This window comes from Bos grunniens, chromosome 12, assembly GCF_055505025.1.
Source record: "Bos grunniens cultivar Pamir isolate PY7600 chromosome 12, Bosgru_T2T1.0, whole genome shotgun sequence".
In the NCBI taxonomy this organism is placed as follows: Eukaryota; Metazoa; Chordata; class Mammalia; order Artiodactyla; family Bovidae; genus Bos; species Bos grunniens.
The window spans coordinates 30169163-30181351 of NC_141176.1; the positions used below are offsets into that span (position 1 = coordinate 30169163).

The 12189-nt window shown below is 45.7% G+C and overlaps 1 protein-coding gene across 1 annotated transcript in view; it reads right to left on the minus strand.

The window, feature by feature from the left end:
• LOC147361586 (cilia- and flagella-associated protein 337-like) overlaps positions 1-10602 on the minus strand; it is a 122657-nt gene extending 112055 nt beyond the window's left edge. Inside the window, 3 exon segments of the mRNA XM_086330782.1 lie at positions 1468-1713; positions 10320-10382; positions 10531-10602. Of these exon segments, the coding sequence (XP_086186908.1) occupies positions 1468-1713; positions 10320-10382; positions 10531-10602 (381 nt within the window).
• Positions 10603-12189: the final 1587 nt, after the last annotated feature.

Below are 12189 nucleotides of genomic sequence, written 5' to 3' on the forward strand. Positions count from 1 at the left end.
TCACATGGGGAAGTCTAATCACACGGGGTCAGCTCGTTTCAGACTTTTCTGATCCATTTGACATCATGACTCAGTGTACACTTAGGTAACAAAAGTTTCACAATGCACGAATTGTGCTTATTCAGAAGATGCTCTCTGATATTACTATCTGTCGTTGTTTCAGATGCCAGCCATATTCCAACAAATCAGCCTCCTAACCCATCAACTACTCTTGCCCTCACTATGATGATCCACACTCTGAGGAAAGCTTCTTTTGATATATTACCTACATAGGTCACAACAGCAAAAAGAACAAAACTGATTTTTTTCCCCAACACCCAGCTTAGGGGATCTTAGTTCCCCAACCAGGTATTGAACTCAGGTCCTTGGCAGTGAGAGTTCAAAGTCTTGACAACTGGATTGCCAGGGAAGTCCCTAATTTTTAACTCCTCATCATCTATTTCCAACCTCACTGTCCAGCATTCATCCCATTCCTGCTCCTCACACCCTGTTTACTTTAATCACTTGTGTGGCTTACTGTGCAGTTTCCTCTTTGTGGGGTGGCCTCCACTTCATATAATCTTAGAAAAACTCTGAGAGATCCTTGAAGGCCCATCTCATATGACACTTCCTCCTTGACGCCTTCCTTATCCCCAAAGCCATAAGTAATTTTCCCCTCCCTTTGGATGGGGTACATACCTTTGGATACACATCTTTCTCTATTATTGAGCTTCTGTTTCCTAACAATTAGTCATGAGTGCATCACCTGCACAGATTCTTGTCATTTCTTTTATTTAATATTTTTCTTTGAATAGACTTGTATATACTACCTTCTTTAGCCTCATCCTAAACAACAGTAATCATGAAATCATTGATTTCCTGTGCTTGTTAGATTTCCAGAGAACATTAACATAAATAAATTATTATTAAAATTTAAAAAATCTCATTTTTCCTTTGAGGAAAAACCGTGCTGGGTGTGTAAAGTCTTGAGGGGCTGTATTTTGTTTAAATTGGAGTTTTTCTCTAGGGCTGGGTATGTGCTATTGCTCCATAAATATTTGCCAAATTAAACTCAAATGAAATGGATTAAATGGAATTTATTCATACTCTTAACATATTAGTATGAATCCGGGGAGGCAATTGTGACCATGGAAGGCAAAGAATGAGACTGGAAAGGAATTGGACCTAAGAAGGAAAACGTTGATAGACACTGAAAGGGCAGGGCAAGAGACATGGAGAGGCTGACCCCAACCGGTTATAGTGAAGCTCCCTGAGGTGTGTGCCCGCCCCAAGGGCCAGCTAAGGCCCAGTGAACAGGGGGCAGGTCCGGATGGGTATTCCGTGGGAGGAAGCCACAGCATCCCCCATATGGACCCCAACTTTAAACAGGGTCACTGGCCACGGGCCCTAGGGGATTCCAGCCCTGTCCCCAGCCTTGCCCCACAGCCCGCCTGGCCTACCAAGGCCATCCGCTCGCCCCTCCCTCACCTTTTCCGCCTGCAGGCTCCCCTCCAGATCCGCGTGGGGAGGCGGCATCCTCCACTGGGCTGGGTCCTCAGTTCCCACCGAGTAGCTGCGCATCCTCTGCACAGTGAGCCAGGCCCGTAGCAACCAGGACGGGGCATCTGCATTCTGCAGGCCCTGTTCCCCTGAAGGCCGAGGTTCTGTGAGGCAGGTCTGAGCCCAAAGTGTGACTGGCTCCCCCAGGATGGCGGCTTCGGTCAGGATGCTGGTCTGATCCCATCCCCAGACACAGGCCCGTCAGTCCGAGTCTGGTCAGGAGACTGGGTCCCACTCCACCCGTGCTGCCCGGTCACCCTGGGTCTCCTTCCCTTTTGAGAAGCCACATTCTTAGAGGAGGACCCAGAGTGGGGAAAGGACTAGAGGGTGGAGGCAGGGTCTCTGCCTTCATGTGTTACTGAAACACAAGTCTCTGTGCCCCATGGCCCAGGGGGCCAAAAGATACTGAAATGTCTGCTTTTGGTGCAGAGAAGATTTAAATTGTGTAGGGCCCCCAAGGAGACAGGTGGCTCAGCTCCTAAACCCCAGATTTCCCAAAAGCTCTCAGCAGAGCCCTTTTCTAGGAAGGGGGAGGGAGGGACATGATGAGGTATCTAAACTCCTTGGTGTCATGGAGCCTTTCCTGAGGTCAAGTCTTGGTCAGGTAATGATGTTCCTGTAAATCTGCACTAAAACAAATGTTATTCCTGGTTCTGAGGAGAAACGACCAGGCCCTCAGGCATGACAGGCACGACTTTCATTCTCTGAGGTCTCGTCCTGGCTTGAGAGGAGGCAGATCTCAGCTGGCGGCTCCCTCAGGGCCACGTCCCCAGACCCTGACCAAACGGCGTCCATGAAGGAGGGAGACACCTGGGACACAGCCCTCTCACAGGCTCCTCAGGCTGCCCAGAGGCAGGGGTCAATCCCACAGACCGCAGTCTATGCAGACAGTGGTTTCCATGAGGGGGCAGAGGCGGGGATGGGGGACAGGTTCACTGCCACCTCAGGGCCTGGGCCAGGCCAGTGGGTGGCCTTGGTGAGGACTCTGGAGCCCTGCAGAACACCACCTTCGGCCTGTTTCCTGGGCCACCCTGTTCCCCACCTGCCCTAGGCAGGGTGAGCCTCAGGAGAAGCCAGGATCCATCTCTAATCTCACTCCGCCTGAGGACAACCGCTTTGCCTACAGTTGACTGAACAGGCCACTAATGGTTGTTCACTGACAGTTGCTTGTGGGAGGGGCCCACTGTGGTACTGACCAGTGACTGAGCAGGGCCACTAATGGTTGCTGTCTGACAGTTGGTCTCTCGTGGGAGGGGCCACTGTGGCACCAACCAATGGTTGAGCAGGGCCACTAATGCAGAGTATTGGCCAACAGCAATTGCTGCATGCTAAGGGCTGCATCCCACAGGACTCTGTTACAAATTGACCAAGACAGAAGCAGCAAGCCTTTACCACTCTACTTTAAGAAAGAGAGAGAGAGATCCCAATACAGCCCTAGAGCTACTAGTTTCTTAAATGTTTTCAGTTCTGAACAGGCAATATATATAACAAGTAAACAGTAACCTAAGACAAAAACATGGAAGTTAATGATTGTAATTAAATAAAGCTTACAACAAAATGAATCTGTCATAATTTTTATTGTAGCGCATGGTAATTAGATATAAATGACAAGTTGTTTAAGCAATGATTCTAATTGCTATTAATTTGACAACACTGTTTTGGGGCTGCTCAGGAAAGCCCCAAAGATGCCTGGGATGGCTGCTTTTTCCATGTTTCCATCTTAGGGAAACAAAAGCAATAACAGATTTGAAATTAAAAAAAAAAAAAAAAAACTACTTTTCCCTTCTGTATTTGTAGAGTAGCACTGGGAGTAGCACTTTCTAGACTCTTGCTTAAATTTCCTTGATTTAAAGATCTTGTTTATTGGATTTTTTTTTTTAATATAGAGGTTAGGGAGAAACTCATCTCTTTGGTTGCCAAATAAGGCAGAAGAAGTTTGTAATCTCAAGATAGAGTCAAGATTTCTGGGAGAAGTATCAATAACCTCAGATACGCAGATGACTCCACCCTTATGGCAGAAAGTGAAGAAGAACTAAAGAGCCTCTTGATGAAAGTGAAAGAGGAGAGTGGAAAAGTTGGCTTAAAACTCAACATTCAGAAAACTAAGATCATGGCATCCAGTCCAAACAATTCATAGCAAATAGATGGGGAAACAGTGGAAACAGTGACAGACTTTATTTTGGGGGGGTTCCAAAATCATTGCAGATGGTGACTGCAGCCATGACATTAAAAGACATTTGCTCCTTGGAAGAAAAGTTATGACCAACCTAGACAGCTTTTTACAAAGCAGAGGTATTTCTTTGCCAACAAGTCCATCTAGTCAAAGCTATGGTTTTTCCAGTAGTCATGTATGGATGTGAGAGTTGGACTATAAAGCTGAGCACTGAAGAATTGATGCTTTTGAACTATGGGGTTGGAGAAGACTCTTGAGAGTCTCTTGGACTAGAAGGAGATCCAACTAGTCCATCCTAAAGGAAATCAATCCTGAATGTTCATTGGAAGGACTGATGTTGAAGTTGAAACTCCAATACTTTGGCCACCTGATGTGAGGAACTGACTCATTTGAAAAGACCCTGGTGCTGGAAAAGATTGAAGGTGGGAGAAGAAGGGGAAGACAGAGGATGAGATGGTTGGATGGCATCACTGGCTCAATGGACATGAGTTTGAATAAACTCTGGGAGTTGGTGATGGACAGGGAGGCCTGGCTTGCTGCAATCCCTGGGGTCACAGACAGTTGAACACAACTGAGCGACTGAGCTGAACTGAACTAAACTTCAATTAATTGGGCTTGTATTTGGGCTCTGGGAAAAGGAACAAAAAGGTAGACTGGCTATCCTCTCAGAGGCCCAGATGTAGGCTCTGGGGAAGACCATGGGTCCTCATCAGGGTTTAGGATTACTGGATGATTAAGAGGGCCCCCTTTTGGCATCCTGGAAGCTGCATGTAGGAATTGAGTCTTCAGAGACTGTGAAACCCTTTGAAGAGTCTCTCACTCTTAATGCCTTGAAATTTTATTCTATTGTGACCAGAAGAACATAAAACCTGTTCTGGAGGAAAGACCCCTCTAATAACGGCAGGCCTTACCCAACAAATGAGACTTTCTGGGGTCAGGTGAAGAGAAGGGCAGGGACCTGGGGGTGAAGTGAGTGGGGCAGGATTTGGGTGAGTGGGGGAGGGGACAAAGAGTAGGGATGGTTTTGTTTGGACCATGGAACATTTAAACAAAGCTCTTTGGATAACTAAAATGAGAGCATAAATCTCTGCAGGATGAGGGGCTGAAGAGGATAGACGAGGTTAGGATATGGAAGCATTGCAGACACAACCTTTCTCGGGGTGGTGGAGCATAGAGAAACAGCTCCACGACTTATAATATTTAATTTCCCCAACTGAAAAAGTTGTGCCCACCTCATAGGGTAAAAAGTAAAGTAAATGTTATAATGTATGCCAAGTATTTAGAGCTGTGTAAGGCACACAGTAGGTACTCCAGACAGGTTAGCTATTATTGTTGTTGTTATTAAGGCTGATCCTGCCTCGTTCTATCCTACAAAACGCTGATCAAATACCCTTGACACTCTTGCACGCAGCTGATTAGATGAAGAGTAAAAGATGTCCATCAACCTAAGGACTGTTGAAAGGATAAGCTGGTCAGTGTGAGTCTCTCTCTCAGTGTTTAAATAGGACTTTTGAAAAGCATTCAGGAAATGATGGGGAAAATGTTCAGAAAATAGAGGCAGGACAGACAAAAGTGCAGACAAGTGGAGTGAGCCGAGGTATATGAGCAGGGAGGCTCCAGAGTAGAGCTTTTGAGCTCTTGCTCCTTGGCTCCCAAGGACTCCTCTGAGTCCAAGCCACTCCCGACTCTGCTTCATGAAGGCCCAGTTTAGAGACAGCTTCCCCTTCTAAGATTTCCATGAGATTCCCAGTCATTGCATATGTGTCCCCACCACAAAGCCCCTTGGCTTGACTCACCTTGAGGGGATTTCTGCTTCTTCCAAAAAGCCAAATTGAAAGAACAAATTGTCTTTGAATCGCAAAGAGCTGGACACAGCTTAACGACTGAACAGCTGGACAACGAATGGTGGCATGGTGGTATGAAACACTGTTTCATTTCTTCATCCTTCTCTCACTTTGATCTACTCTTGTTAAGTGCATGACCTATACCAGACATTGAGCTAGATGTTGGGATCATTAACACAAAACAGGGGGCTGACAGGGGAGCCAATAATTTTAATACTCTGATAAGTGTCAAGTCTATTGGAGCCCTGGCATTAAACAGAGAGGAAGCACTTGACTGTGGCTAGTCAGGGTAGGGAGGTGCTTCTCAAAGGAGAAGTCACCAAAAAGATAAGTATTAGTTTTCTTGGCAGACTAGAGGGACAGTGGCTTCCAGGAAAAGACAGAGCAAATAAAACAATGGGTGTCAGCTCCTGACCCCTGTGTATGTAGTGTATGTCATGTTTAGGAGGCTGGATTTCATCTTCAAGGAAACAAAAAGCCATCTCAACAAGCCTTTGAAGAAGAACCATTCTCTCTGCAGCATGAAGGAGAGAGATTGGGAGGGATGGGGACAGTTTGCAGGAGTCTTGAAGAGAACTGCTGAGGCCTGAACCAAGACAGCAGTGGGAATGGAGTTGTGGAGGGGGGTTGGTAACAGACTTCCATGACTCTGGAGGCTGGGGGGAGATGGGACCAGGATTCTGGATGACAAGAATGGGAAGAGGCTATCAGGAAAACAGAAAGGAAAAATGACCCGCAATTTAAGATAAATCATTCCACTGGGGGCATATTGAATTGTAGCTCCTGTTAAGATATCCAGGGAGAGAGGTCCAACCAGCAATTAGAAATGGATATACTAACACATATATATTGAATTTAGAAAGATGGTAATGATAACCCTGTATGCGAGACAGCAAAAGAGACACAGATGTACAGAACAGTCTTTCGGACTCTGTGGGAGAGGGAGAGGGTGGGATGATTTGGGAGAATGGTATTGAAACATGTATAATATCATATAAGAAACGAATTGCCAGTCCAGGTTTGATGCAGGATACAGGATGCTTGGGACTGGTGCACTGGAATGACCCAGAGGGATGGTATGGGGAGGGAGGTGGGAGGTGGGAAGTGGGCTCAGGATGCGGAACATGTATACACCCGTGGCGGATTCATGTTGATGTATGGCAAAACCAATACAATATTGTAATGTAATTAGCTTCCAATTAAATAAATTTAAATTAAAAAAAAAATGGAGGTCAAGGGTACAGAAGAGGTCTGGACACATCACTGCAGGGGCCACTGTCAAATGAGGTCACCACAGGGGTCACTGAGGGTGAGGGGCCCAGGGAAGACCTGGGTGGAGGGCGCCTTGTTCTCATACAGAAATGTGAATGGGCTTCAGTGTCACTGAAGCCCATGTGCACAGCCCATGTTCAGAGGAGATTGTGCACACAGCTTAACAAGGGATCCGAGCTTGGGGCCGATAACAGGAAAGATAAGGCCAGAGGATTTAAGAAGGAAGGCGATCCAAGCAAGGGGCAAACTCTGGAGCCAGACCTCCATTCTCACCCAGTAAGGTTTGGGAGGCGGAGGTGAGAGTCTCTGTTTCTAAAGACCCAGGGCAGCCCTCACTGGCTGCAGAATCTCTCCTCCTGTCTCTGGTTCCAGCCTGCCATACACGGCTCCTGCTTGGTTTCCTCGGAATGACCCCACCCTGAACCAGCCTCAGAGCCTGAGTCCTTTATGATTCTACTCCACTTTCCTGGAAACAAGCACCATTTGACAAACTGTTCGAACTCAGAAGCTCAGTCATTATTTTCCTCTTTCTCCCTCTCCATCCCGAGTCACCAAGTCAATCTGTGCTCCTGTTACTCTCTGTTATCATGACCCCAACCCAGCTGATGTCTGGATCTCCCTGACTTTGCCTGCTCTCATCCCTGACCCTTCTGGATTCCAGATCCACTTTCCTGCAGCCTTCTGTTCTCACCCCGTCCCTTTGCTTGAAGCCCAGTGGCTCCCCACTGCCCCACACCTGCCGCTCTCTGGTTTTCTGACCTTGGACAAATCATTTAACTTCTGTGACTTTAATTTTTGTGTTGGTAAAGTGAGGTAGTCAGTCTTTTTATGATTTCTCTGCTGCGCTTTGAAGACTCTCCTCATCTCACATCTGTTAGGATGTCTATTATCAAAAAGACAAGAGATAACAAGTGCTGGCAAGTATGTGGAGAAAAGGGAACCCTTGTGTTCTCTTGGTGGGAGTGTAAACTGGTGTAGCCACTATGGAAAATAGTATAACGGTTCCCCAAAAAATGAAAAATAGAGTGAACCAGCAATTCCACTTCTGGAATATATATATCCAAAGGAAATAAATCGTTGTCTCAAAGAGATCCTAGTTGACAGCAGCATGGTCACCATAGCCAAGGTATGGAAACAATCTAAGTGTTGATGGATGAATGGATAAAGAAAACATTATATATATATATATATAACATATTTATGTACACACATAGATATTATATATCTTTTTAATAGAATATTATTCAGCCTTAAAAAAGAATGAAATCTTGTCATTTGTAACTACATGAATAATGAAACCGGAGAGCATCATGCTAAGTGAAATAAGCCTTACTGAGAAAGATAAATACTGCATGGTGTCAATTTCATGTAGAATCTAAAAACAAAAGTCAAACTCATAGAAATGGAGAGCAGAGTGGTGGTGGTTACCAGGGGCTGGGGGTGAGAAAACAGACAAGATGTTGGTCAAAGGGTGTGAACTTTTCATCATAAGGTGAATAAGATCTGAGGATCTAATGGAAAACCTGGTGATTTCAGTTGTTGACACTGTATTGTAATTAATGTAACTGAAATTTGCTCAGAGAGAATAACTTAAATGTTCTCACCAAAAAAAGGATAAGCAAAAGGTCTCTGCTGGTGGGTTCCCACTCCAATTCACACAAGCCCTGAGGCTTCCAGGTCTCTCCACAGCCCAGGAACATCCGGTGCTAGTCTCATCTAAGAGTTTCAGCTCACACTGTTCATGCCTGAGGCACTTCCCCACTGTGGCAGGCGTGTAAACTTAGGTCTTTTCACAGTGTGAGGAGACGAGAAGTCAGCTGTCCATGGACCAGGAAGAGAACCCTCAGCCAGGACCTACCATACTTGAGCTTCCAGTCTCCACAACTGTGAAAAATGAATGTTTGTTGTTGAAGCTGGCCAGTTGATGGTATTTTGCTACGGCAGCCCAGGCTGACTAAGGCTGCTTTGACAATGAATTTAGGTTTTATGTTGCCATATTTGGGCTTCCCTGGTGGCTCAGATGGTAAAGAATCCACCTGCAATGCGGAAGATCTGGGTTCAATCCCTGGTTTGGGAAGATCCCCTGGAGAAGGGAACAGCTACCCACTCCAGTATTCTGACCTTGAGAATTCCAGGGACTGTATATATAGTCCATGGGGTCACAAAGAGTCGGACATGACTGAGTGACTTTCACTTTCTATTGCCATATTTAAGTAAAATCACCATGGGTCCTTCCCGTGTGCCCGCCCCTCCCCCTAGCCCTTTTAACGGGACCTACCCACCCATCACCCCACTCCCAGTGCTTATATTTGCCCAAGCCACCTTCTCTTTCCTCTTGATGCCTTCCTGTTTCTTGCTTTTTTTCCCCCAACCAACATACATCAACAAGTGGTCAGGCCCTCTTTTGGGGAAGACTAACCCACTGGATTCACTTTCCAGTTGACCAACCAGCTTGCTCCCAGACTCTGACCTGGATACCCCCTTTGCTGACAGTAGATACGGGTGAAGTTTCTTGTTCCTCTAGTTCTGTCATACTCTCCCTGCTCCATCCTCCAGCCTGCTTGAACACAGACACAGAAGGATACCGAAGAGGTCCTGTGCAAATAGAAGTTTTTTAAAACTGCGCAGCTCAGACGAGAACAAATCCAAACTGTCACAGGAGTGCATTTGTGGGGCGGCCAGATCAGAGCCAACACTAACATCCTCTGCTCCCCTGGAGTCTGTCTGCAGAATGTGCTTCCCAGGCTCGGAGACATGGGCCTGTTTCAGATCACGAGCTGGCATGCCCCAGTTGCCCATGGCAACCCAGCTGCACTGGCGCGTTCGCATTTATAAATGCGTGTGGGCTTAAAATTATATTATTGATTCTGTCTGGAAGACAGTCGTCTGATTTGTATATAGCTCTGAATAAATTACTCATTATCCTTTACAGCCATCAGAGTATGAGTCTCTTTCTCCCCCCCCTCCCCTTTTTTTAATTTTAGAGAGACAGCAAATTGTGTCAGCAGATGTGAAATGAAATGCTTCTCATAACAACCATCCTATGAAATCAACATCCAGGGCACCGTCCCGGGAAGTAGTCTGGCTGTTACTGAAGAGATTAAAAGGTGGAATGGATTTGGAAGGGACGGAGCTAATAGTGGGTAGTCCCTTTCAGAGGGGCCATAAGGGATAGTTTGAAGTACACTGAAAAGCAGACAGGAGCAGAGGGAGATGCAACCCCACCCTGGACTTGATCAATTCACGTTGAACCCAAGCTTTCTCTTCTGTTTTCTTTGAAGTGTAGTATATACTCAGGCAGATTAAAGTATTGTTCCAATACGCCTCTCCTCCAAGTAGCCACGCTTTTTGCCCTGTAGCTCTGTAGATCATCCCACAAAAAGCACTGTGTGCTGCCCTTGACTCTTATACCTTGTGTTGACTAATTAGCAAAGTGGCAGTGTGCCAGATTTGAACGTTTGCTTTAAGAAGCTTCAAGAGTTTTCACTTACCCTTCTGTGTTTTCGGTCATCAGTGTGAGGAGAATTTCCCTTGAGTAGCTGCTGCCACTTCAGCTGGGATGCAGAAAGAATACATGTGGAACAGTCACCCCTCCACCATCAAATGCAGCCAGATTGAAGGCTTGAAGCCCTACCCCAGCCATACCCAGCCCAGAGGAGCCACTTCAGCCAAGCTGCAAATGTCTGGGAAATAAATCCTCACTGCCACCAAGATTTTGTAAGTGCTTGTTACGCAGCAGTAGCTGACTGTTACAATCTTCCATCCTTTCAACATCATGGCCATCAGTGTCACTAATGTAGGAAAAGAAAAGAACAACATCCCTCACTCTCTGTTTCAGCTGTCACTGATCACAAGCCTTTAGGGAGAAAATGCACATCATGCATCACAATTTTAATTCACTTTGGTCTCTCATCGTGCATTGTGCCATCAACAATGACATTGTTATCAGGAGTCATGAGGAGACCAGTGCACATGGGAGAAGCTCCAAGTAAATTGGAAGGTTTCATCTCTACTCTTTTAGTGCTTGTGGAAGTCTTGCCAAAAGATCAGTGGGCTTGTGTCTGAATTAGAGAAAAAGAGTGTCTTGATAACTCTCAGAAAGCACTGTCAATGTTCCTTTCAATCTGTCCCTAAATGAACACTTTTATCTTTGATCTTACAGCTTGGGTTGTTATTACCCTCAGGCTCTTTATAAACTTCTACATTTCCACTCTTCAGTCTAGGAATGTACACACAAGCACGCTCAATCATTTTCATAAAACATTTGTGGAGCACCTATTGTGGGCTGGACACCTACTGCGGTAGTGAAGTGCTAGATGCCCTGTTGAATAAAAGAAGCACGGTTGTGATAGGCAGTTAGGGAGGGTAAGAGTCAAGCCTCACTCCTGGACATCTGTTCTGAGACACACGGCAGGTAGAAGTGCTGCTTACTAAGATGGAACAACCTGGGGAAGGACTGGTTTGAGAGAAAATGAAAAGTTCAGTTTTATACTCATATGTTGGAGATGCTTCTGAGACATGTAGAGCTGTCAGGTGGGCAGTTAGATGTCCAACATGGAGCTCAGAGGAGAGAGGTCTGGACAGAGGATATCCATTGGAAGGGTTGCCAGCATGTAGACTGGGGTTTCCCTGGTGGCTCAAGTGGTAAAGAATCAGCCTGCAATTCAGAAGACCTGGGTTTGATCCCTGAGTCACAAAGATCTCCTGGAGAAGGGCATGGCAACCCACTCCAGTATTCTTTATTTTATTTATTTATTTTAATTGGAGGCTAATTACTTTATAATATTGTAGTGGTTTTTGCCATACGTTGACATGAATCAGCCATGGGTGTACATGTGTTCCCCATCCTGAACTCCTCTCCCTCCTCCTTCCCCATCCCATCTGTCAGGGTCATCCCAGTGCACCAGCCCTGAGCACCCTGTCTCATGCATCAAACCTGGACTGGCGATCTATTTGACATATGATAATATACATGTTTCAATGCTATTCTCTCAAATCATCCCATCCTTGTCTTCTCAAACAGAGTCCAGGGCCAAAGAACTAAACAGACATTTCTCCAAAGAAGACATACAGATGGCTAACAAACACATGAAAAGATGCTCAACATCACTCATTATCAGAGAAATGCAAATCAAAACCACAATGAGGTACCATTTCACGCTGGTCAGAATGGCTGCTATCAAAAAGTCTACAAACAATAAATGCTGCAGAGGGTGTGGAAAAAAGAAAACTTCTTACACTGTTGGTGGGAATGCAAACTAGTACAGCCACTATGGAAAACAGTGTGAAGATTTCTTACAAAACTGGAAATAGAACTGCCATACGACCCAGCAATCCCACTGCTGGGCATACACACCGAGG